Source organism: Callospermophilus lateralis, chromosome 8, assembly GCF_048772815.1.
Source record: "Callospermophilus lateralis isolate mCalLat2 chromosome 8, mCalLat2.hap1, whole genome shotgun sequence".
NCBI classification, from domain to species: Eukaryota; Metazoa; Chordata; class Mammalia; order Rodentia; family Sciuridae; genus Callospermophilus; species Callospermophilus lateralis.
The window spans coordinates 56,725,186-56,752,294 of record NC_135312.1 but is presented as its reverse complement, the minus strand read 5'-3'; the positions used below and the strand labels follow the sequence as shown (position 1 = coordinate 56,752,294).

The 27,109-nt window shown below is 37.2% G+C and overlaps 1 protein-coding gene across 1 annotated transcript; it reads left to right on the top strand.

Annotated features, from left to right (window-relative positions):
- The first annotated feature begins 757 nt into the window (after window positions 1–757).
- Btc (betacellulin) lies at window positions 758–26,717 on the top strand. The gene is made up of 6 exons (XM_077110148.1): window positions 758–761; window positions 1,820–1,918; window positions 17,954–18,071; window positions 23,701–23,847; window positions 25,279–25,389; window positions 26,642–26,717. The coding sequence occupies exons 1-5, from the start codon at window positions 758–760 to the stop codon at window positions 25,385–25,387; spliced, it is 477 nt and encodes a 158-aa protein (XP_076966263.1). The 3' UTR covers window positions 25,388–25,389; window positions 26,642–26,717.
- Window positions 26,718–27,109: the final 392 nt, after the last annotated feature.

The window sequence follows — 27,109 nt, the reverse complement described above, 5'->3', positions numbered from 1 at the left end:
TTAGAAATATATTAAAATGTTCTGTTGGTGTTTGAACACCATTTTTTTATGGATGAAAACTTATTACATGAAGATAAATAAAATGTATTTAATCAATCCTCTATTGTTAACTATTTAGGTAATTTCTATATTTTTCTTACACCATAGAGAAAATTTCTAAAGCTAGCTAAATCTTTTTTATGTGTTCTGAATTATTTCTTTAGGAAAAATTACTAGCAATGTAGCTATTGGATTTAAGGGTTTGTACATTGTTTGAGTTATTTTTTGATTTAACTTCTGTAGAGTTAAATCTACAGATTTAAGATTACAGATTAAATTTATAGATAACCAGTATGAGTTCATCCATCACCAGTGGATTTGAGTTGCCATTTCTCTTTACTTTTTCCAACACCAAGTAGCATATCTTTCTTTAAAAAAAAAAATCTTTTCTAATTTGAAAAATGGAAAAAAAAGCCTGTCTTTATAAAGACCCTTTTGAATAGTCTTTGACATTTGAACATCTTGGCTACTGCAGTTCTCTGTTGTAGGACTATTATTTTGTGTTGTGAAGAATTGGTTGGCTGATTATCTGCTTTAGTTATCTGCTTTAGAGCAAGTTGAGGGTCAGGAATGTCCTATTCACCTATGTGTTCCTGGATGCTCATGAATGTTGGTTGAATTGAAATGAATTGAGGAAGATGTGCTGTTTAGAAATTGTTAGCCAAGTGTATAATTTTCAATATAACCATTGAGAGGTTAAGTTACATCTTGCATAATAATGAGTAAGTTTTACTGATCACTGATTATATGCCAACACTATCTTCAGTGCTTTGAATTCTTAACACATTGCTATGGTTTAAGTATAAGGTATCTCCCAAAAGCGTATGTGTGAAACAATACAAGAATATTCAGAGGTGAAATGATTAGAGTATGAGGGCCTTAACGTAATCTGTGGATTAATCCACTGATTTGGACTAACTGGGTGGTAATTGTAAGCTGGTAGGGTGCGGTTAGAGAAAATAGTTTCCTGGGGGCATTCATTGGGGTTTATATTTTGTCCCTGGTAAATGGAGCGCATTCTCTCTGTGTTTCCTTTTTACCACGTCTTGAGCTATTCTTGGCCATGGTCTTCCACCATGATGGTCTGCCTCACCTTGAGCCCAGAGCTGTGGAGTCAGCCAACCATGGACTGAACCTTTGAAACTATAAGCCAAGATAAACTTTTATTAAATGACTATTTATACTATGTATGTTTTGTTCTTGTCAGGTTTTTTGGTCACAGCAGTGAAACTGACTTAAATACACCAAATTAGCATACTTTTAACACTGATAAACAGGTCTTAAACTCAGGACTAGCTACTTCCTAAGCCATCTTTATATTCCCCTTTTCTATCCTCTCCTCTTTTCCTTGTAGACATTTTGGATATATACTTACTAGAGAGAACAGCATAATGAACCTCAACACACCATCATCCAGCTTCAACAATTACTACCATGCAGCCAGCCAGTCTTGTTTCCTTTGTCTTTTCCTCATTACTTTGTACCCTTATTTCCATGTTGGATTATTTTAAAGCAAATCTCAGGCTCCTTCCTAAGATATGTCCAAGTCTCCTCCCTTAAGATGCATAGTCAGGTATAAGAACTCTAGCTTGAAAATACCATCTTTAGCTGAAAATATGAGACATTCTGGCCTCTGTTCCCCTGCCTGGCTGGGAGAGAGGTACAGAGCCACAGACTTGCTATTCTCCTAAGTGGATCATGACTTGGAGATGGTATTTCACATTAAGCAAATTCTTGAGTTCTCATGCTTATTTTTTTTGGTTCTGTTTTGTACTTAAAGGCCTAGTGATCCTCCACTGTGTGGTGGCTGATGGGAATTCAACCAGAAGTCCTGAAACGAATGGCCCTCTCTGTGGAGATCTTGGGGAAAACTGCACAGGTAACACTTCATATTCAGTCTTGGAAAGTTGATCTCCCTGTTTTAATCTTTTGATAATAGAAGTCATAATAGTAGGCAGTTCTTTAAGCACAGAGTAATGTACAAGGTTTTGTACTAAGTGGTATACATGCAATAATTCATTCATTCCTTAAAACAGCCCTCTGAGTGAAGTTATATTTTTTAAAATTTTATTTTAGGATAAAGTTTAGAAAGGTTAAGCAAATTTCCCAAGGTCACACAGCTAATAAATAGAAAATCTGGGATTTGAACTCAGGTCTTTCTGATTTCCAATATCTTCATTCTTAACTACTATATTGGATGTACCAGACATGAACCACAACCTGTGATATCTTGCACTAGATTCATGGAAAGATGGCACATACTGTTTAAATTTAAATTATTTTCTTTTCTCTGCTTGGAAAAAGAGAAAAAGGTAAAGGAGATGCTTGAGTTAGTTTTCTCAAAGTTATCGTTCTAAGGCAGAGTTTTTCCTTAGTAAGGGTTTATGGACCATCTAGTCCTTGCTGAAGTACTGAACCTTGAAACCAGCCATGAAAGCAGCCATTCATGCTATGCAAATTAATAGGCTTGGCTGTGTTCCAACAAAATTTTATTTAGAGAAACAGCTCATGGGCCCAATGTGACCCTTGGAACATAGTTTGCTGACCCCCAGTCTAAGGTGCTGTTTATTTTGTTTATAGATTATGTGATCTTGTCTTCTATAAGGTATTGTCTGATTTTTAAAAATAACAAAAATAAAATACAAGCCAATTTATAAGAGTAGGGTGGAGTAGAGAAGAGCCTGTAGGTTCCCTGGAAACTTTTCTGGGCTGGGAGTATGGTGACTTGATGTGAGTGCCCCTTTCCTAGCACCCTGGGAACGTTGTGGCTGAGCCAGGAACATGCTGAGCAACTCTTCCTGAGCTGAGTCATTAGCTCCAGCCCAGTCTTCGTCTTTCATCCTGGAGAGCAGTGGGTGGGCTGGAGGGTGTGCATAGGCTGTGGCATCCACTGGTGTCTTAGGTCATGCTTGTGTGGGCCTGGCCTTGTCACCCATATAGGGAGAACAAGGCCAACTTTATGTGATTGTGTGTTTTTCTTCAGTCTGGCTTCAGATGTCTTCAATGATGACATTTTCACATTTCCCTTGGGAAATTATCCATCATCTGATGACTGACAATGTTCAAAAATCTACTTCTAGATGTGTTTTTGTTTTTGTTTTGTTTTGCAGTGCTGGGAATTGAACCCAGAGCCTTGTGCATGCCAGGCAAGCAATTATCACTGAGCCACATTGCCAGTCCCTAAATGTGTTTTCTAATTTTACTTTTATTGTAGCAAGACATTTAACATGAGATCTAAATTTTTAATCAATTTGAAGGTGGACAGTACAGAAGATCTCTTGAATTTATTTCCTTTGAATAACTACAACTTCATACCTGTTGAGTAGAAACTTACCATCTCCTCCCTCCTCAAACTCCTGGCACAACCACCTTTCCACTCTCTGCTTCTATAAATTTTGCTGTTTTAGATACTTCGTAAAAGTGAATTCAAAAGGTTTTGTACTAAGTGGTTTACATGCAGTAATTCATTCATTCCTTAAAACAGCCTTCTGAGTGAGGTTATATTTTTTAAGATTTTATTTTAGGATAAAGTTTAGAAAGACTAAGCAAATTTCCCATGTCCTTATGTGACTGGTTTATTTCACTTAGTATAGTATCATCCAGGTTAAGTGACATTTTCATGCATTGTAGGGTCTTCTTCTTTTAAAAGGCTGAATATCATTTCCTTGTATTTCTATGCCACATTTTCTTTATCTATTCCTCAGTCAGTAGACACATGGTTTATGTCCAGTTTTGGATTCTTGTGAATAGTGCTGCAATGAGCATGGAAGTGAAAATCTCTCTTTGAGTTTCTGATTTCAGTTCTTTTGAATTAATACCCAGAAGTGGGATTATTGGATTATATGGAAATTCTATTTTTCATTTTTTTGAGGAGCCTACATATTGTTTCCCATAGTAGCTGTGCCATTTTACATTCTGACCAAAAGTTTACAAGGATTCCAATTTCTCCATATATTTGCCAACACTTTTTCTGTCTTTGATAATGGCAATGCTAACAGATGTGAGGTGATCTTATTATGGTTTTGATTTGCACTTCTCTGATGATTTATGGTATTGAACACCTTACACTTTGGCCATTTGTAAGTCTTTGGAGAAATATATATTCAATTCCTTAGCCCAGTTTAGAACTCAGAGTATTTGTTTTCTTGGATTGAGATGTAAGAGCTCCTTATATGCTTTGGATATTATTTCCTTATCTCATATATAATTTGAAAACACTTTCCCCTATTCTATAGGTACCTTTCCACTCTGTTGTTTCCTTTACTATGAATAAATTTTTAATTTGGTGCCATTCCACTTGATTTTGGCTTTTGTTGACTGTGTTTTGGATATCAAATTCAAGAAATGATTAACAATGATTATAGTGATTTTACAGTTTCACGTCTTATATTGAAGTCTCCAATCTGTTCTGAGTTGAATTTTGTGTATGGTGTGAAAAAAGAGCCCAACTTCATTCTTTTTACATATGAGTGTCAAGTTTTAAAACATCATTTATTGGAGAAACGATCCTGTTTTCATTTTGTATTCTTTGCACTGTTGCTGAAGATTAGTTGACCATATATGCATGAGTTTATTTCTGTGTTGTCTATTTTGTTCCATGGTCTGCATTATGTCTGTTTTTATGCCAGTACCACATTGTTTTGTTTTTGAGGATGGGGTAAATTGAACTCAGAGGCATTTAACCACTGAGCCACATCCCCATCCCTTTTGTTTTTGTATTTTATTTAGAGATCGGGTCTCACTGAGTTGCTTAGGGCCTTGCTAAATTGCTGAGGCTGGTTTTGAACGTACAATCCTACCCTTAGTCTTCTGAGCCACTGGGATAGAGTCCTGTGTCACTATGCCTGGCTACCGCACTGTTGCAAACACTGAATCTATCTTTGTAATATATTTTGAAATCACATTGATTGGTTTTCCTATGGAACCATCCTCACATCTTAGGGACGAATCTAATTTTCTCATGGTGTATCATTTTTTTATTTTGCTGTAGGATTTTGTTTTCTAGTATTTTGTTGAGGAGTTTTACAACTATGTTCATCTGGGGCATTAGCCTGTAACTTGATTTTCTTGAAGTGATTTTTGTTTGGCTTTGAGGTCACACAATGCTGCACTTACAAAATGAGTTTGGAAGTGTTCTCTCTGCTTCAACTTTTGGGAATAGCTTGAGAAGATTTAGCATTAACTATTTAAATATTTGATAGAATTTACCAGAGAAGCCATCTTAGTCCTGAACTTTTCTGTTTTGGAAGGGTTTTAATACCTCTTTTTGTATGTAATTGTGTGCGTGTGTGCTGCTGGGTTTTGAACCCAGGGCCTTGTGCATGCGAGGCAAGCATTCTACCAACAGAGCTATATCCCCAGCCCCTTGTTTCAGAAAATTTCTGATTTGATTCAGTCTCATTAGTTACAAGTGTTGAGATATTCTTTTCCTTATGATATGGTTATGGTAGGTTTTATGTTTCTAGGAACTTATTCTAGATCCTTCCATTTGTTGGTGTATAGTTTTTCATAGTCTCATGTGATGCCTTTCATCTCTGTACCATCAATTGTAATATCTTTTTTATTTCGTTCTTTATTTATTCTTTTCTTCTCACTGCTTTGCTATTCATCAATTTTATTTGCCTTTTCAAAAATCAACTCTTAATTCTTTTAATTTTTTTTTCTATTGATTTTCTTGTCTGTTTCATTTATTCTTAATCTAATCTCTACTATTTCCTCCCTTCTATGAACTTCAAGCTTGGTTTGTTCCTCTTTTTCTAGTTTCTTAAACTTTCTTAAAGTGTAAATTTGAGATTTTATTTCATTCTTTATTATTGGAAGTGGACTATTTGAGTCTTCTAATATTATAGTATTGCCATCTAGAGGAAAGTTTCCCAGATGGTCTTGGACCATCCTAGGTATCTTCCTTTTCTTACCTGTAATTAGTTCCCAGGAAAAACTGTAGAATGTACTAGGAATCATCATCAGGACACTCATATCGTATCAGGAGTAACTGACAGGAATAGCCTGGACTCTGTTCCTGTCCCTGCTAGAAGAAGAGATCCTACAGAGTTTTATCCTAGTGAGTCTCATTTACCCATTGTGTAAATCTCAGGGAAAGCTGCTTTTCAGGATTCCTCAACTGCAGTACCACACGGAACACATGCAGATTAGATTCCTTTCTCCCTGTATAGTTTTCCTGAGCTTTGGTGGTCACCACAAATCTTAGTATTTTATTGCTCCTTGCTGCCTGTGAAAATAATGTTGTTTTGCTTGTTGTATGAGTATTCTGTCTACTGGACTTGTACAAATCAATTGCTAACTAATGCATGGTGAGGATTATGTCTTTCTTTCATGTCTGTCAATATTTGCTTCATATATTTAGATATTATAATGTTGAATGCATATATATTTACAATAGTTTTATCATTCTGGTAAAATAAAAACTTTATCAGTGTACAACGTCTATGTTTCTCATTTGATCTCCTTTGGCAGATTTTGAATTAATGGCTATTTTGTCTAATATATGTCTAGTCACCTCTGATCTCTTTTGTTTACCCTTTGTGTGGGCTCTGTCCATCCCTTCAATTTTGGCCTCCATATATTCTTGAATCTAAAGTGATTCATTTCCATGCCATGCAAGACATAGACTTGAATCTTGTGTTTTTGTATCTATTCAGCCATTCTATAGCATAGGATTGGGAAGTTTAACTTATTTACATTTAAAGTAATTATTGATAGGGAAGAAATATCCTATTGCTATTTTGTTAATTATTTTATATCCTGTAGTCTTTTTCCTCTCCTGTTATATTCCTTTATGTTCTGTTGAGGTTTTTTTATTATTGATGTGCTTTGATTATTTTCTCTTTTTCTTTTACGTGTCTCCTTTAGATATCCTATTTTTGGTCACCGTGGGGCTTTCATAAAATACAATTGAAATATGATATATCAAGAACTATGTAATGTTTTGAACAACCTACAATAAAAATTAATTAAAAAAAAAAAGATTTAGTATATAAAGCTGGAAACAGCTTAACTTCAATCACATAAAAAATTCTTCCTTTTACTTCCTTTCATTCTACACCTTGTGACTGATATCACAATTTATACTTTTACACTATTGTATATCCATTAATATATTTTATATTTATAACCATTTTATACTTTTGTCTTTTAACTTTAAACTAAAATTAAAAGTAATATATCTTTCTCATTATAGTAATAGAAGGTTTTGTATTTGTCTATATATTTTACATTTACCAATAAGTTTTATATTTTCTTGGGATTTTTATAACTATTTAGCATTCTTTGACTTCCACATTACTTTGCTTGTAAGGTAGCATTGGAGGTGGTAAAATCTCTGACTTCCTCTGGGAAAGTCTGTACTTTTTCTTAGATTGTGAAGGTCAATTTTGCTTAATATAGTATTCTTGGTTGGCAGATTATTTCTTTCAGTGGTTTGACTATGTCATCTCACTCCTTTATGGCCTATAAGATTTCTACTGAGAAATCCACGTACAGTTTAATGGAGATTCCTTTGTACATGAAAAGTCTTGCTGCCAAATATTTTCTCGTCATCTTAGACTTTTGACCATTTGACTATAATGAGATTTGGTGTGGATTTCTTTGGGTTCCTCTTATTTGGGATACAGTGGACCTCCTGGGTATGGATATCCATTTATTTCCTTTGATTTGGAAAATTTTGTCCATTATTTATTTGAATAAGCTTTCTGCCCTTTCTCTATTTTGTTTCCCTCATACTCACATAAACTATATATTGAGCTTCTTGATGGTGATCTGTAGGTCCCTTGTTATTGTTTAGATATGAGGTGTTCACCAAAAGCTCATGTGTGAGACAATGCAAGAGAGTTCAGTGGTGAAATGATTGGATTATGAGAGCCTTAACCTAATCAGGTATTAATCCCCTGATAGGTATTAACTGGGTGGTAACTATAGGCAGGTGGGGTGTGGCTGGCAGAGGAGGGTCATTGGAAGTGTGCCTTTGGGATATACATTTTGTCCCTGGAGAGTGGAACTACCTCTCTCTACTTCCTGGTGCCATGTACTGAGTTTCTTTTCTCTACAGCATTCTTCTACCCTGATGTTCTGTCTTACCTAGCGCCCAGAGCAATGGATCCCAGTCTATGGACTGAGACTTCTGAAACAGTGAGTGCCAAATAAACTTTTCCCCCTCTAAAAATGTTCTTCTCAGGCCTTTTGTTCATAGCAGCAAAAAAAAAAAAAAAAAAAAATTGACTAAATCATCCTTTAAGCTTCTTTTTCTCTCTTTTTGCTCTTTTTTAACTGTACAATTTTCAATGACTTCTTCAAGTTCACTGATGATACTTTTTTTTTGCTTGACATAGTCTGCTTTTGAATTTCTAGTGACTTTTCAGTTCCATTATTATTCAGCAACAACATTTATGTTTAATATTTTTAAGCATTTATCTCTCTTTGTCGAAATGTTTACTTGGTACATGCATAGTTCTCCTTACTTTGTTCAGTATCCTTATGATCATTTATTTTGAATTCTCTGTCAGGTATATTTCCTCGTATCATTAGGATTAGTTTATTTTGACCCTTTCTTTGTGACAGTTTTCACTCTTTCTTCATTTCCCTTGACTCTTTTTGCTGGTATTTGAATATTGAAGAAAATACCTACTGCTGACAGTTTTTGCAGGCTGGTCTTATATGAGACGAGACCCTCATCAATCAATCCAGTTAGATATGGTCAGGACCTTTCAAATTTCCATGCTAGTTACTCTGACTCCTTTGTTCTTAATGGCCCTTGGACTCAAGAGAATGCCAAGTCTCATCAGTGCTCTGAGACAAATTAGACCAAAGTCAGTCTCTTGACAGCTTTGGCAAGAATTGGGTCTTTACATAGTCTTCCTGACGTTTTCTCTCCACAAGGAGAATCTGAGAAAAGGTCTTTTGGCGCTTTCATTCTGTGATACTTAGTGGAGGGTGCATGATTGCTGCTAGTTCAAACCGTGGTCTCTGTTCTTTCTGGCTCCCAGGCAGCTAGAGTATGCTGGGTCCTGTCAGTGTTCCAAAAGAGGCAAGACAGAAACATGTCATTTGTCAACCCTCAGATGAAACAGGACAAGTCATATATTGAATGTGAAGTTCGACTCTTTTACTCCCTGGGGAGAAGGTGGGCGCTGGTATTCTTCCTCTGCTTACTCTGTGCTGAGCCAGAGGATGAGCCAGGGAATTGCCAGTGTAAACTGCTGTCTCTGATATCACTGGTCTCATGTGGGTAGAGTATGCTCCAAAACAAGCAAGATAGAAACCAATCTTCTGGGAAGCCCCTGTAAGTGCTGGGGTATTGGATATGCAGTCTGAATCTTTCTCTTTCAAAGGAGAAGCTAGGATATGGAGTTGGGAGGCAGGGAGCAGGTAGTTCTGATCATATGGCACTGTACTCTAGGTAGAGACTGAGGTGAGAGGCTCTGATGACTTTCCTTGCTCGCTTCCATGGGTTTCTGCACTCATCTCGGGTACAGGAGCTTTTCAATTAATTTCTGCATTGCTCACAAAGGGAATTTGTCTGATGTTGTTGATGACTCAGTGAAGGGGAGGAGAGTTGAAGCCTCTTTATTCTGCTGTCTTTCTGATGTTACTTTCTGTTTTCTAATTTTCTATGTAATACAAATAGATGTTATTTTTGTATTTTCCTCCAATAACCTTTAACGAAAGAGGGGCTAAGGAAACCCCAAACAGAGTAATCCTCAGTCTTTCACAGCCATTTTGTTATCTCAGATGTCTTTCTTCTTCCAGCACCAAACTGTCTTCCTTTAAAGACTGTCCCATAGATGTAAATCTTCCCTCTGTCATACTCCCCCAGTAATCAGTGACACTTGACTTCTTGCATGGTTCCCATTGTACAAAAGCCAATTGATCAGAGGGTAGAAACTGTGGAATATGGTCTATATCTTCAACTTTTTAAATTCAAATTTTAAAAATTAAAATTGCATTAATTTTGTATTACTTGCATAATATTTGGACTTTTAGATTTCTCTTCCCTTCTACTTAGGAAGATCAGTGAGGAAATTGGTTCCCCTCTTAAAATCCATACCTTTCTCTGGATTTTGATCAAGGAATTTCCCTTAGTCATAATTTCTCAGAGGTGATCTGCAAAAAATGCCCAAATAATTTTTTTTAGTCATATCCTGCTTTCTTCCTACAGCTTCCAAATTGAAGAATCCTTGATTCTTGTGTCTCACCATCATTATTTGTTTCTATCCATTTTACTCCTTTTTAAGAGTTCAGGTTGGCATTTCTAGATCTTATGATACCCAAGTAGCATTATTAGCACAATTAAAGCACAAATAGATTAGTAGCTTGGTAGAGGACTAGAGTTTGTTTACCACAATTTGATGTCAGAAAAACAATTTTGGATTTTTCTGGATAAGATATTGTTCTTTTTCAAAAAATAATAATATCTTTTGCTATGTGAGAAATATGTCCAGGAAATGGAGAGAGAAAGGATTCTAGCATGGCTGTATTTTGGACAGTATTGATGAATCAAATGAGAAACTAGAAATATAAACCAGAAATATTCAGTATTTCTTTGGTTTACTCTCCTTTTCATAATAGTCTATTTTTAATCTACTCAGAAAACGGCAAAACCCCTCCCAAAAGATGATTCTAAACATGATGAAAATCAATGGATTTGATTTTGAAAATGCTAACCAGAAAATGGGCTTCCAAATTTTTGTGTCATCAGAAGTGCTATTATCTGATATTAACATCATCCTTTCATATTAGCAGGCTAATTCACTGCACTGCCTTAAAATATCACCTAAAAGCAATACACATGCTATGGTGAACACGCTTGAGTGATCTTTCAGGACTGAAACTGGATTGGCCTGTTCTCACGTTATAATTAACTGAATTTATATAAACCATCTTCCTTTTCTTTCCCTTCCCCTCCCTCTCTCCCTCTTTCCTTCTGTCTTTGTTTCCTTCCTTATTTTGTTTTCTTCCCTTTTTTGCTGTGTTTATTATATTACATTAACATGTATCTAGGGACCACACATCATACCAATAACAAAAGAAAACAATAGCACCCATCATCTATCAAACTTCTGCTAATTGCCAAATACCTTTCTACTGTTTTACATATATAAATTCACTTAATTTATAATTTTGTCTTTGTTATCCATTTTTTAGATAAAAAAAAATCAAGGCACAGAGAGACTAAGTGATTTGTTTCAGGTCACGCAGTTAACATGACTTTGGAGAGACCATCTCCTAAACTGCTTAGAATCATGTGGGAATATAAAAATGTGAAACATGAGGGAAATACTTAAAAGGAACGTTGCTTGGAAGTAAAGTCTAAATGGACAAAAGATTCTTGAGAGAGGAATTAATATGGAGCTGGAGCAGGTCGTTTCTAATAACTGGCTATGTGACCTATAGTAAGTCACTTAAACTTTCAAAGACTGAGCCTGTAACCTGTAAAATGAAAACGTGGATTGGGTGATCTTCAGGAATCTTTTCTGTGTCTAATTGTTTCTATGATTTAATTTTCACTATCTAAGGAAGGATTCCATTTTTAATTTGCCATTTGCTACCTGAGTAAGGCATTTATCCATTCCACTAATACTCATCATCACCTGCACCTAAGCAGAAGATGCTAGGTGCCCTGGATGAATAGTTCATACAGGTAAAGATAAGGTCAGAAAGGCAGTGGAGAGATGGTCAGCAGGTAGGTCCCACGAGGTCTTGCCAGGACTCAGAGGACATCCACCTTTACTCTGAGTCAGTTTAACAGCGTCCTCTGTTTTCTTGCACAGTCTAGGCAGTGAAGAGAACCTCAATAGAAGTAGGGAGATGAGTTACGTGTTGCCATGGAGACTTTTTGCAGCCTAGACATGGCTTACACCAGGGTTGAGGAGATAATTGGGTAATTCTACATGTATTCTCAATGCAGTCAGTAGGTTCTGCTGAGGAATTGGATGTAGAGCAAGAGAGAAAGAAGTTAAGATACTGCCAAATATTTGATCTAAATAACAGAAATAATGGATATTATTTACTGAGTTAAGGAAAGACCATGTTTGAAGGAAAAATCAAGGATCACATTTTGGAAGGGTTAAGTTGAAATGCTGGTGGGAGTCCAACTGGACCTAGTTGTATTGTTGGCATTGAGGGAAGATACTTGGGATGGAAACTACATTTGGGAATTGTGGCCCTAAAGATGTGTTTATAGAAAGGAGATGATGAAACCAGTCAGGGAAGGAGTGTGAAGAGAAGAGATGAGAAAACATGGAGCACCCTTGTACTGTAAAACTGTAGAGAGTGAGTGAGATGAGGAAGAACCTGCAAGGGAGAATAAGCAAAGGATCCATCATATACATTAGAATTGCATAGTGTGTATTCCCGACATACAAAAGGAATACAGTCTTTTTTTCTGTCCATTGATCTTTATTGGCTCCCAGCCTTGAGCAATTTTAAATGCATGAAGATATACTCACCCTTCAACACATGAGTCAGCTTTCTGTTACTGTAACAAATAACTGATATGATCAGCTTATTAATAAGAAAGGTTAATTTTGGCTCCTAGTTTTGGAGGATTCCATCTATGAGTTGGTCCCATTGCTTTTGGTCTGTGGCAAGGATGTGCATCAGCCTTGTTGGGGGAGGATGCTGCTCACCTCATGGTGGCTAGGAAGCAAAGAGAGAGGAAGAGACTATTGTATCACAACCCCTTTGAGAGCATGCCTGTAATGATCTGAGACCTCCCACAGGCCAACCTGGTTAAAAGATGACTTGCTGATCTGCCTGTATTGCTGCCCTCCCCAACCCATGCATTCCCAGTAACTTAGAAAGGGGTAAGAGTGAATGTGTGAGTCACAACTTCCTCTTTTACTTTTCTATAGCAAATGTCATTAGATATAGGACAAGTGGGAATCCTATATTATAATAAATTTTCAAATTTTGCTTTTATTCAAGGACACCATGAATTCCCATTCTCTAAAATCACAGTTAGTTAGCAAGATAAGAAGGAAAATTAACTTTAAAAAATATAAAACTTTCTATCTCACCTTTTGGCTTAAGCAGGTTGTAAAATGAGGGAAAACCCTATTGGGAAGATGCCTGGAAGCCAAGGAGTATAATATCAATGCCTTTGGCTCTACTTCATAGGCTCAGAGGACGTTTCTCTAAACTCTTAGATTCTTTTCTGTGCACTTCTACCTTTTGTAGGTCATATACCTGTGTGGAAGGATGGATTAGGAGTTATTTATTTTCCTTCCCCTCTCTCCTTATTAACACCTGTGGGACTTCTACTTCAAAATCTAGCATCCCTTATAATTCTCTTACATGGAATTTTAACTATGTATCTAAATAAGGGGCTAGAAATACTATGAAATTATAACTTTTGTAACATGTATTACAAAAAGTGTTCTCATAATAATTATAGTATTAATTGCCCTTAGAATTGATTTGTCATTTACAGAATCATCATCATATAGATTTGTAATAAGCACTGTCTTAACATTAAGTGAGGGTTTTAGGAAAAAATAGACCTAATGTATTCGTTCTAAAGAGTTTTAGTCGCAAAGGTGTCCTAAATCTTTTTTTCTTTTTAAGAATTAGAATCATACACAGAAGGACAAAGAAACCATGCTATATTTAATCAAAACATCCATAAAATTGAGGAAAATTCCATATTGGAAATAAGTCACTTGGGGGTCTTCTATATTCCTCCATGTTGGCTTAGCCCAAGGGGATCTATTACAGCTCATCTCACTGTTCATAGACCCAAGAAGGATGACCACTTCTCAGTGATTTAAAAAAGATGTCCTTGCTTCTGATTCTTTTTGCAAACTCTTAAAGTCAGATTTTTATTTATATCGACCTGCAGTAACCATAATGCTTGTTTTAATTGCTTTAGAATCTTTGGAAAATATTGTCTGATGAAGAGATTGCAATCCATCACTTGTAGTACTCTTCGGGTTTCATTGTGGACTAGCCAATCAGTAAATATAGGTTTTCAATGAAAATTTGAAGCATCATCTCACTCCCAAGGGGAATGCATCAGTTTAGGGAATGTGTGTTGGAAAGGGCAAGGTAAGGTGGAAAGAAAAATCACCAATTACGTTTCCCCATCCCAAGGTCATAGGAGTTTTCCTTGAGTTTTCAAGAATAAAAATAACACTTGGGCTGGGCATGGTGACCCATGCCTATAATCCCAGTGGCTTGGGAGGCTGATACAGGAGGATTGCAAGTTCAAAGCCAGCTTCAGTAAAAGCGAGGCACTAAGCAATTCAGTGAGACCCTGTCTCTAAATAAAATACAAAAAATAGGGCGGGGGATATGGCTCAGTGGTCGAGTGCCCCTGAGTAAAATCCCCAGTAACCACCACCCCCCCCACAAAAAATAATCATTATTTTGTCATAGAAGTAACTTTTCCTTCTTCTCAATGAATATTCTGGAATGCAAGGACTGGTTTTGCACTCCTGTGTCTTTATCATCAGGTCTCATGATAAGCAGAAAACATTTGGCTTCACAGTTGCTTAATTTTCAGTTAGCATGACTTTGATGTATTCTGATGAGGAGCAACTGGAATTTTAGGTGCAGCTCTCAAGGGAGAATGCTGATCAACTTTCTCATTTCCAGGAGAGGAAAAAAGGATCCCATTTGGGTTTGGTCTGGTTTGGTTTTAGATGCAGTATTCATGATTTGTTTTTCTTTTGGGTTTGAAAGTTCCATAGAGAAATCACTGGACATTTTCTGCCTGGTGGCATGGAAAGGTTTTAAATTCAAATAATGCTGGGAATACTTCAGAGCATGCTTCTTTGGCAAAGGAGGGAGTTCTGTGAGTGATCAAAACAGGACCTGGCAATCATGTTGCTGGCATGGATTTGTGCTGCTTGGATGGGCCGAGACTGATCAAATCACTGCATCCAGCAGCTGCTGGTTAATTTGCTTTTGGAATTATACTCTGTGTGGTGTTTATTAAAAAATTGAGTGCATTTAAAGGGGCACAGCAACGAGCAGAATCAGTAAAGTTTAGGATGCAGAGCCAAATGGCTTATATTTAAAGGCAAGTATGCCTGGCCAATCAAAGAAGCCTTTCTGCAGCAGGCCAGATCTGTCTGTAAGTCTTGCTGCTTCTTGAATTCATTTCTTTGCCCTCCATTGCCATGTTCCAGGCCTGTATCGCACTTGCCTGCCTGGCTCAGGTATGCCCTGGTGTTCTAGGCCCCTCTATCTTCTTGCTCTCATCCACTCTTCACTGACTTATCTGATGCATCAATAGAACACTTTATAGTTTAAAGTATTTTTTCAAAATTAATTTAATTTAATTCATAAGAACCATCTTCAGCTCTCTCTCACCCTGTATTTCATTTCAGCCTGCTGACATCCAGGTCTCTAAATCTATTCACAGCTGTTCTAGGCTCCTCCCCTTCAGGACCCTTCCATTTCAATTACCTCTGCCTTCCACCCTTGGTATTCAACCTTCGTATTCCTGATTCTGTGACTTTCTTTGCTCTTAACATTCTTCTTAACTAAATCAATTGCTTACTGCCTCCTAAAATCTATACTTTATAGAAATTTTTCTCTGATTAGGAAAGCAAATGGTTACACAAGATTTTTCTTAAGATTACCAAGATTTTCAATGTTCTAGAAACACCTCATTGCTGGGGATTGAATGTTTTAGGAACTCTACTAGGAACTTCCACATATATATGAATATCTATCTATCTATATACATATATATGATATATGTAATTATACACACACACACACACACACACATAGTATGTTATCTTAATAGCTCTTTAAGGTAGCAGTTATCATCCTTAATTTATAAATCAGGTCACTGAAACTCAGACATCTTAATTGCAGATAGTGAAAGGCAGAATTGAGAAGTAAACACTATTTTTCCTTCAGCTAATCCAGTGTTCTTTCCATCATTTCCAGTGTACTACAATTGCTTATGCAATTACAATGGTGGTTTTTTGGTTGATTGCATTGTTTTTAATTTCCTGTATTGCACCAATTAAAATGGTTAGGCAGGACATCCTTTATTTATTTTTCCAGTTCCTCTTTATAGTGTTAGAAAGCATTTAATGGAATGAAGTTCACTTATCAAGTTATTTGTCAAAATGACTTATTTGCCTTTGACACACTGTGCAGTTATTTCTAGAATTTTCAGTCCTTCTGATAAGATTCCCATGGACTAACGTTCATGGGAGCAAATATCTGGCACGAGCAGCAGTTGGGTGGTAACCAAGTCAACAAACAAAACCAGGTCAGCCAGTTCTTCAGCAACATTCTGCCATCCCCTGAAACTCTGAGCAGGCAGCCTTCTGTATCTGTGGATTCCTCATCCACAGATTCAGTCAACTGTGGATTAGAAATACCCTGCATAAATTGTTTCTGTCTTGACAAGACTTTTTTTCTTGTCATTATTTTCTAACACACTATAACAACTATTTACAATGCATTTATACTAGATATTACATTTATATTAGATTAGATATTAGATATTAATCTGGAGATATTTTTAAATATATGAGGGGATAAAGCATATGTGTACATATACTACACCATTTTATATAATGGGTTTAAACATCCTTAGAGTTTGGTATCTGCCCCGGGGTCCTGGAACTGATACCTGATAGATACTAAAGGATGACTGTACTGTGTTTGAGCATCACAAATATTTGCAGCATATAGGTGATTCAAAGTCATTTGAAATTCTTATTTCTCGTGGTCCTGTGTAATTACATGTATTGATTTCATAATATTAAGAAGTCTGGTAGTCATTGCTACTAAATAAAAGAATGATTAAATGTCACGGGGATGCCAGGTGCCTTATCAAACCTAGTGTGAAATGTCCTTCTGAAGTGAACCCTGAATGGTCTTCAGATGTCCGACTCCTGCAAGCTGTTGGTCATCCTGTGAACTTGGACAGTTTGATCCTGTGTTGGATCTGGCTTGTGTGTTATTTTCTCTTGGTGTAAGCAGATGTTAATTGGGAACCAACAGATGAAACAGCTAGTAAGTTATTTCTATACTGTTTTTCTGGACAGTCAATATGTACTGAAACTTTACATGTGAGGGATAGGGGAATTGTTACATATTAGTATTTTTAGTTGAAAAATCAGGCAGGTCAGTGCAGGATTGAAATCCAGGACAGGAAGCATCCAGTGTTTTCTCCCTCCTTCAGAGAAAGCCTCCATGGGCCCAGTGAGTGGCACACACTCCCACCGAGGCAAGCATGACCTCTGGATGCCCCAGGCTGAGAGTGGAGGTCACACACCTGCTGAGCAAGCTGGCTTGACAGTGCAGGAGGGTAGTGGTCAAGAGCGTGAGCTCTGGGGCAAGACAGCCTGGGCTGTGTCCCATTTCTATCACTCTTAACTGTGATCTTGGATAGTGACTTAATCTTAATCTGTATTGTGCTTTGATCACCTATAAGTTAGGATTTGCATGGTGCTCACCTTATAAGGCTGTCGTGATTGTTCAATGAGATGATATATGAAAAATAAATATATCAGAGACAGTAAAGACTATGTGTTTCAGTTAAAACAAAACAAAACAAAACAAACAAACAAAAAAAACCCCAGCTCAGCAGCAACAAAAACAGAAACCAAGCAACCAACTCCTTTCTATAATGAGGTTCTCAAAACATTCATGACAAGAAAGCCTTCTTTATTATCGTATCTCTCTTTTACCCACTGAAGATACCAATGTTTCTGAGAGACAGGTTGGATATAAGTCTTAAGTACAATATGAAAATTCCAACCACAATCCCTATTACCCAATCTCTAGTGCTATTTGAGGGCTGCAAAAGTTTGACTTTTATCCCAGTGTGTCCAGGGCAGATAAGAGATTGGAACGTATTCTCCAGAAAAATCAGCAGTGAGATGAGAATAAAATTCAATTTACAAATGAACTTTTTCTTGTTTTCCAGCTACCACCACACAATCAAGGCGGAAAGGCCACTTCTCTCGGTGCCCCAAGCAGTACAAGCATTACTGCATCAAAGGGAGATGCCGCTTCGTGGTGGCTGAGCAGACACCCTCCTGTGTGTAAGTGAAGCCCTGTAGCCAGCAAGCAAAGGGGTTCAGAACAAGCTGCACCTGGGGTACAGAAAGGGCTGCACAGCCTGGGGCTTGACAGGGCTGGAAAGTCTGAGCTAACCATGCCATCTGTGCAGACACGGTTCCGCCTGGTCCTGCCCTCAGCCACTTGTTTAGGGCTCTCTCAGCAGCCACTTATGGAGAAACTGACACAGACTTTCCTCCTGAAATATGAGCGTGTGAGAGCGCAGATCCGCTTCCAGGCTGGGCAGTGTCCTCTGCTCCCTTGCGCAAGCAAAACTGATTTTGTCCAGTGTTAGGATGCTTTTCAGCTCGAATAATCTCCTGGGTGGTACAGATGGAAACAGATCCTTCTGGCATGTGTTAGGTGGTTCGTAGTTAATGTAAATATGAAGGAATTCCTGCCAAATTAAAAGCTCCCTTTGCAAGGTGTCAGTTAAGTGTGAAGAAGTCAGTCTTATTTATAAATAGAGATCAGCAAAGCAGGGTTAAGTACAGTTGGGGACTGGGAGAGGAGCTCTCTTTCCAGTTTTTAGGAGATTTAAGAGTCTAAGCACCTGCAAAAGTTTTTGCATCTTTTAAATGTCTATTTTCTTCTAACGAGATATCCCTCTGAAGTGCTATCTGGGATATTTTCTTTATAGAAGAGCAGGGTGATTCTAATTTTGACCTGAAGTTCACAGAGTGTTTGTTATTTTTCACAGTTTTCTCAGTATAGAGTTTTTGTTTTTTTCCATAAGAATCTCAGAATAGTGATTCTGATTTTGTAGGGGAGTTTAAAGGTCATAGATATAGCATCAGAAAAATGAGAAATGATACCCCCATCTATGTATGATATATCAGAGTCCATAAATGTGTCCTATTGTCATGTATAACAAATTAAAACACATAAAAAAATAAAAGTAATGAAAAAGAAACATTCTAATCAAAAAATTAATTATAATTATGTCCAATTTTAAAAAGAAATATGCATGAATAATACTTAGCAAGGCTAAAAATTACGAATGCAAAATATCAAGGAATGTGTGTTGGAGGTGTGCTAAGAAGGGCAGAGCTGACTCTTTGAAATTTCATTTCATTATTTACTGGCTTGGAGGCATACATTGGGTTTTTAAAATATCAATGTCCTTTAACCCAGAACATTTTTCTAACTTATCCCTATGTCTGCAGATTTATTGTTTTTTTAATATTGCTGTTTTCTAAAATGAAAATCACCATATGTCATTTACTTTCCTAGGATCAACACACAGCTCGTCCCACTCACTTTGAGGCTAAAACATATTTCCTTGACCTCTGTGGCTCCTCTGATTCTGACTTAACTTCTGGCTATACCTCTCACCATATTCCCAAATGTTCCCCTAAAGTCCTACCTCCCTAGTCATGGTTTATTATACAAGTTCTTCCCATAGGCTTGAGAGCGTATTCCTGATGATGGTTTAAGATACAACTCAAATGCCAGCTCCTTCTGGACCTGGTCCCTCACTGACTTCCTCCTTCCCAGGCACATAGCCAGGTGTCAAGTAGATGCCCTTCCTCTGCCATCTAGTCACACTTCAGTGGAGGCACTTATCCACTAGAGCATAGCTGTCAGTGACTTTGAATGACCTCCCTGTGGCTGTGAATTCCTAGAGAGCGGGGCTTGTGGCTCACTCATTTTCGTGTTCCAGTGGTAAGCATGGACCCTAAAATTTAATAGGTGTGCAAAAAATGACTGATGAAGGAATGAATACATGTCTCTACCTGAGCCCATCTAATGCTATGCTAAATTTCAAAACCAAGGCCTCAATCAGAACCAGAAGCTCTTCTTAGAGTAGAATGATACAGAACCAATGGGAGGCAGAAGAGCACCAGGTTAGGGGACAGATTTTAGAGTCAGATAGACCTAAGGTGAGATTTTGTTTTTTACCCATTATTAGCAATGTAAACAGTGGGTCAATTACCTTTCCTAAACCTTGGTTTTTATTTTATATAAATAAATAGATAAATATATATATATGTATATATACACCCACATATATACATATATACGTATACACACACACACACACACACACACACACACACACATATATATATATATATATATATATATATATATATATATAGAGAGAGAGAGAGAGAGAGAGAGAGAGAGAACACCTTTATTTATTTTTATGTGGTACTAAGGATCGAACCCAGTGCCTCACACATGCTAGGCAAGTGCTGTACTACTGAGTCACCCCCCCCAACCCCTCAGTTTTTATTAAAAGGGATAAAAATACCTTCCTCTCAAGGGTTGAAGATTAAGCCAAGTAATATACATAAAATCACTTATGTGGTTTCCGACATTGTGGAGTAAATGTTCCGTAATCATTGAGATGAGTGGACAGATATCCAACCTAGGACTGACCTTTCATGGTTTGGTATAGCATGAATTCAGACAAAAATGGTCTTACCATTGGTGACAGCATCATCTTGGGAAACCAGCAATATCTCCTTTCACTTGTGATCATAGACATAGATTATGGACTCTAGTTTTTACATGCACACACACAAAAAAAAAAACCAAACAAGTTGTGTTTCAAATAATTTAAATCCCCTATTAGTTTCTCCATATATTCTTGGAATGTGGATAATTTGTTTCCAGATATATAATTTTCATTTATGAATGCAGCACAGTTAATTTACATGCTGCCGAGGCCACAAGCTTGGCAGCCAGACTACCTGTGTTGGAATCACAGTCCCACTCACTCAATGACTCTGCACCTCTGTTTCTTCACTTGCAGAAGGGGGTTGATAATGACATCTACTTCAGAGCTTGTTATAATGATGGACTTAGTACTTGTCAATCTCTTGGAACAGTGTCTGGTGATTATTTCAGAACAGTGACCCCCTAATCCTGGTTTTGCAATCCCTCTAGAGAATTGTGGAATCTTTAAAAATTATTCTCAGTTTTCCAATTTTATTTTATAAGCATTTATTAATGACTTAGTAAACATTAAGATCTTGCTCCTTTGGCTTCTTCCCCTCCCATATGGGAAATACTCTTGCTAAAAATGACCATCAGCTAATAGGTCACTGGTCAGCTGAAGACTGGCATGATATGAGAGCAATTATAAGTATGTTAGGATTTGACCTTCCAGCATGGTTTCATTGGTTTACAACATACCGAAGCATTACTTACTGAGAAATTCAGTTCAGCCACTGAACCCAGAGCTCATAATTAGAAAAACATTGTAATAGATAAGCTAGTCATTGTTAGGCCTTTTATAGGCAAGATTATTATTTTAAAATGCCATATTTACCGAGTGTGAAGGCACACACCTGTAATTCCCGTGGCTTGGGAGGCTGAGGCAGGAGGAAAGTGAGTTTAAAAGCCAGCCTCAGCAATGGCGAGGCGCTAAGCAACTCAGTGGGACCCTGTCTCTAAATACAATACAGAATAGGGCTGGGGATGTGGCTCAGTGTGCAAGTGCCCCTGAATTCAATCCCTGGTACCAACCAACAAACAAAAAACAACAAACATGCCATATTTAGTAAATTTATTAAAGAAATATTTAACTGGGAAGAGACTATACATATTTGCAAAATTTAATTACATTCTTCAAACTAAAAGCTTCCTCTTTCATGCAAATGAAAGTGAAATTTCCACACCTTTTCAATCCTATGTGCTACATATTTTTGATATTTCAAGATATTTTTAAGTGCTGTCTTTGTATTTGGACCTTGGAGTAAAGTCACCTACCTATCCTGCAGGAGGCCATTCTCCCCCACTTATTCTAGGTCCTTCAGCCATAGGTGACATTACATATTTCTCCTTTGCTTGCATCACAGTTTAGCTTCAATCAATGGTTGTTTCAGAGCTTGGGTTTTTGTTTGTATTTTGAAACACTGTATCAGTTGAAAGATTGGCATTAAGGGATCTCCTTACTTGAGAAATACAGGCTTTGCAGGAATTAACTGCCTCAGCTCTTGTCAAGCATAGGCTCTAGAATAGCCGGGCAATAAATCCTTTCTTAAAGAAAATTTAAGTTGCACATAAATCTTTTCAAGGTGCAGAAGTTAATCTTTTTGACACTTAAGTAATTCTTTGTATTGCTAGTATCTCTTTGTATTCCAATGCACTGGAGAATAAAGGTGAAATATTTATTAATGGAAAGGTACTGATATTACAACAGATAAGTTTGGTTCAAATGTCCTTAGACAAATTTCTATGTAATTTTTAAGTTTCTGTCACAAGTCAGAGAATTCTATGCGTAGCCTACAAATCACTGGGCTGTTTCTCATCTAGTGTTGCTTAGTCCAGTCCCAGCTGGGTAAAAGATTCATAACTGTCACCTCAGACTTAGTGCATTTGCTGAGTTGACACCATATGAAGATTATATTGATAGAGACTTTTAAGATTGAAAGGGGCTAGCCCCACTTAGAGAGCTAGTTGACTTTGGTTATTCCACTTTAAGAAGGCCATGGAATAAAAGGAGGCCACTTGGGGAGGGGAAGGAATGGTGAACAGATCTGGAACCATGGCCACAGAAAACCAGATTAAGGAACAGGATAGGACAGGACATGTTGTGTTTTTTGGGAGGGGAGAAGTAGTTGGGGAGATGGTGAATGCAAGAGTAAAGAAGAAGCTGGGTGCAGTGCACATGCCTGTAATCCCAGCAGCTTAGGAGGCTGAGACAGGAGGATTGTGAGTTCAAAGCCAGTCTCAGCAATTTAGGAAGGCCCTAAGCAACTCAGTGAGACCCTGTCTCTAAATGAAAAACAACAACAACAAAAAATAGGGCTCGGGATGTGGTTTAATGATTAAGTGCCCCTGAGTTCAATCCCTGGTCCCCCCCTAAAAAAAAAAAAAAAAAAAAAAAAAAGGAGTAATAGAAGAATATTCCCTGATCTATACCTCCCAAGTAGTAACACTAGAATTGAAGTATAGGGGAGAGAGAGAAAGAGAGGGAGGGATGGAAGGAGGGAGGGACAGAGAGAGAGGGAGGGAGAGAGAGAAAGACAAGAAGAAGAAGAGGAGGAGGAGGAGGGAGAGGGGGAGGGGAGGGGAAGGGGGAGGGGGAGGAAGAGGAGGAGAGGATAGGAGGAGGAAGGGGAGATTCTGTAGAAGTAGTATGTATGGAACTTTCTTTTTTTGGACCCTGGGTTCAGAGCTTTCACACTTTGATTGTATGAAACAATGTAATTTTAAAATTATTTTTAAAGAGTGCTTTGGCACACTGAAACTATTCATTATGTATATAGCCCTTGGATGAAATGGGAAATCCTGGGGATTTTTAAAAATTCCTTGTCATGAGGTTTTTAAGCACAATGAATACTATGGAGGGAATTTTATCATCTCCTACTTCTCCAAACGCAGAGATTAAAACTTCAAAAACAAGTCCTAATCACAAGTATCTTTGCTTATGTGTATGAGACATGTTAACCATGTTCCAGTGACAGGGTTTCAGTAAAGGGAAGAAGTTAGAATTACTCATGAACACAGTGGAGGACAACTTTTTATTCTTATTTTTTAAAAGAACTGTGTTCTTATGAATTTCAAGTAATGAAAACAATATTAGTTTCTTCAAAGAAGAAGGGGAGACTCCTAAGTCTTGCATTTTTACCTTGTCACCCTCTTGTTTTATTTTGACAGCTGCAATGAAGGCTACACTGGGGCGAGGTGTGAGAGAGTTGACTTGTTTTACCTAAGAGGAGATAGAGGACAGATTTTGGTGATTTGTTTGATAGCAGTTATGGTCATTTTTATCATTTTAGTCATTGGTGTCTGCACATGCTGTCAGTAAGTATTTTTTAAGTTTAATTTTAATTATCTTGCTCTTTGTTTTCTTTTCTTCTTTTCTTCTTTCTTTATTACCTTCTCTTTCCCTTTTGCTTCAATTGAAATAAATCTATTTTTGATGCTTGCCATCATTAATATTGAAGTATTTATTTACATTGAAGCCCCGATACACAATTTTTATCTTTTTATTGGAAACAAGTATTATAATTTGAAACAAATTTTATTTTAAAATTTTTAGGTTGGCCACATTAAGATATGTGCAATTATTTATTGTATGTGCAAATAATGATTACACATTCTTTTCCCTACTTTTCATTTTAAATCCCAAATTTGAAAGTCAAGAACCAGCATGCTTTTTCTTTGATGCACAGTGGCTTGCTGTAAGGATTTTTGTTTGTTTGTTTCGTACTGGGCATTGACTGAACCAAGGGTGCTCTACCAGTGAGCTACATTCCCAGCCCTTTTAAATTTTTGTTTTGAGAAAAGATCTCCCTAAATGGCCAAGGTTGGCCTTGAATTTGCAATCCTCCTGCCTCAGCGTTCAGAGTCATTGGAATTACAGGTGTGTGTGCCACTGTACTTAGCACTGAATTATTTTATTTTATTTTATTTTATTTTTTTAGCCACAGCAGCACCACCACATAGAATGGTGAAAAGGTGTTCTGTGTAAGTGTCGTCTTGTCTTGAGGAGCTAGCCAGCTTCCCTAAATGGTTGCATCTACTTCTGTTCTGTTGTGTTCCCCTCTCAAAGTGCATGTCTCATGATTCCTTTCCTCACAATGTTCTTGGGAGAAAAACAGCAGCAGAGTCTGACTTTTTGTGTATCTTTGAGACTTCAGGCAAATTTCTTAATACCTTTGAACTTTAGTTTTCTGTGAAACAAAAATATTAAATCAGTTGATATGTAGAATTCCTTCTATTATAAAATTGAAAAAAATACTTTTGAGCTTATATACTTTATGATAGGAAGAAATATTCATAATGCCAAGTTTGGGGCAGAGAAAGAATTATGCAGACCTTGGAAAATAGCCTATTTTGTAACATGAATTTTGAAATGTACTTTCAGGAAGGTGGACTGTCTAGAAGTTTAAATAATAATTCAGAGGCTATGTTCACTCTCTTGTTTTCTTATATCTGTTCCTAGTTTCTACCGTTTCTTCTCTATACACTAAATAATGCTCCCTGAAAAGTTTTCTTGTGCCAACTATTCTCCACCAACACTAATGAGCCATACTCTTCCTGTTTAGACAACTATACTCAACCCATCCTGTTGCCTATTGTAGTTTAAAAGAAAATCCAATATATTTAAGAAAAAAAGCACCTTACCCACCTTTAACAGTCTAGAAACAAAACCATACACTTTTGTTGAATCATTTTGTGTTCACATGAACTAACGGGCCCATATTAATTTCTAACATATTATTTTCTAAGTCCTCTTCGGAAGCACCGTAAAAGAAAGAAGAAGGAAGAAGAAATGGAAGCTCTGGATAAAGATACAACTCCTATAAATGAAGACATTCAAGAGACTAATATTGCTTAAGAGTAAGTAGATGGGAAACTATTCCAGTGATGTGTAAGTGGTGAGACGTCAAGTAATCAATGGTGGGAATTTGATTATTTTTAAAAACATCTAAAAGTATCTGGATTCTTTTTTCCCCTTAGAACCTGAAGGCAAATAAAATACTCTGTCATAGTTTTCTTCTGAATGTTACCACTCAAAGAGACAGGCATTCTAACTCTGCTTGGTCGTAGTGATTATACCTTTTTTTCCTCATTAGGGGGCATAAGGAAAAAGTATCTTTAACTTATATTTACTAAACATTTACCATATGTCAGTGCCCTTTATATGTATCAGTCAGGATTTCAGAAGGAATCACAAATCCACTTGAATAATCCCAGGAAATTTTGTGGAGGGGGCTGTGAGGGCCGGTTGAAAGTGACCCCCAAGGAGTGTGGAGGCTGCCTGAGTCTGGTGGTGGCAGGGAGCTCTTCTTCCTGGTGAGGCTGGGGTAAGAATTACCCTAGAGCCAGAGGCTTGCTGGAGGAGTACCAATCCAGCAGGAACCCTAGTTGAATAAACAACCACTGCTGGGACCTTAACAATGGAAGAGGAAACATCAAATTAAATATCCAAGACTTCTTCCTGCCTTCAGATCTGCTACTGGCACTTTCTACTAGCTGAGTCCAACCAGAATCCAGAGAGCAATCTGTACTAACCAGCCCCCTGGATATGCAGCAAGACAGAGAAAGCTGCTAGGGGGCACACAGAGGAGGACTGACAAAATCCAGCAAGACAGTTTTAGTGGGACAACATCAAACCTGACTCAGACTGGCTTAAAACTGAGGCCATGTGTTGACTCACTTGAATGGAAGCCCAGAGGAAGGTAGGCTTCACACTTGGTCAAACTGGAGACTCACGCTAAGAAAACAGATTATTTTTCCCCTTTTGCTCACTGTTCAAAGAGTTGGCTTCATCCTTGGCCAGTTGTTCTAGATCACAGGAAAGACCAGCAGCAATCGGGCCACAGGTTTTCTCAGTCACATTCAGCAGGAGAGTGGTGTCTTTCCATGGCCCTCTCAACTGTACAAAAAATCTCCTTTTTCTGAATATCCCAGATGCTCAATGGGATGCAATAAATGCCTGTTGAGAAATTATATTGTTCTACTAATCTAATACAAAGACCACCCTAGTGAATTGAATCCACAAATGCTACCTCTATATTTGTAATTATTGTCATTATTACATAGTGTATTTTTTTTAAAATGGCTGCTCTTATTTTCTTTATTTTCACAGGCTGATGGCTGGTGGCAAGTTATAAAAAGCCTTGCTCCTTTGAAAATGGACAGAACATGTCTCAGGAAAACAGCTAGTTGAAATGAATTTTAAATATTGTATTTACTTTTTATTTGTATCTTCAGTTTGTGTTGTTTATTATTGTTTTTAATAATAATAATTTTATTAGAGTCTATAATTGGGAGGAAAAACACCTGAGTAGGTAACAACAATAAGAAAGGAATTTGAATAAACTTTCACGTAAGTTTTGTCACCTGGATTATTAGTTAAGTAAAAAAGTGGGAAGGAGTTTAGATCTTAGGGACTGAATTAATAAAGCTACTATTTTCATATACTTATTGTGTGCTAAGAATTTGAAATATGTTATTTTATTTAATCCTTTCAATAATCCGTGAGACACATAAGATCATTATTTCCCAGATGTGGAAAGAAGCCAAAAGAAGTTAAATTATTTAACCTAAATTTAGA

Bases quoted from the DNA above. Each gene is read 5' to 3' on its own strand.
- Btc (XM_077110148.1), top strand. The intron at 1,919-17,953 runs GTAACACTTCAT...CTTGTTTTCCAG, and splicing joins TCTTGGGGAAAACTGCACAG to CTACCACCACACAATCAAGG. The intron at 23,848-25,278 runs GTAAGTATTTTT...TTATTTTCTAAG, and splicing joins GGTGTCTGCACATGCTGTCA to TCCTCTTCGGAAGCACCGTA.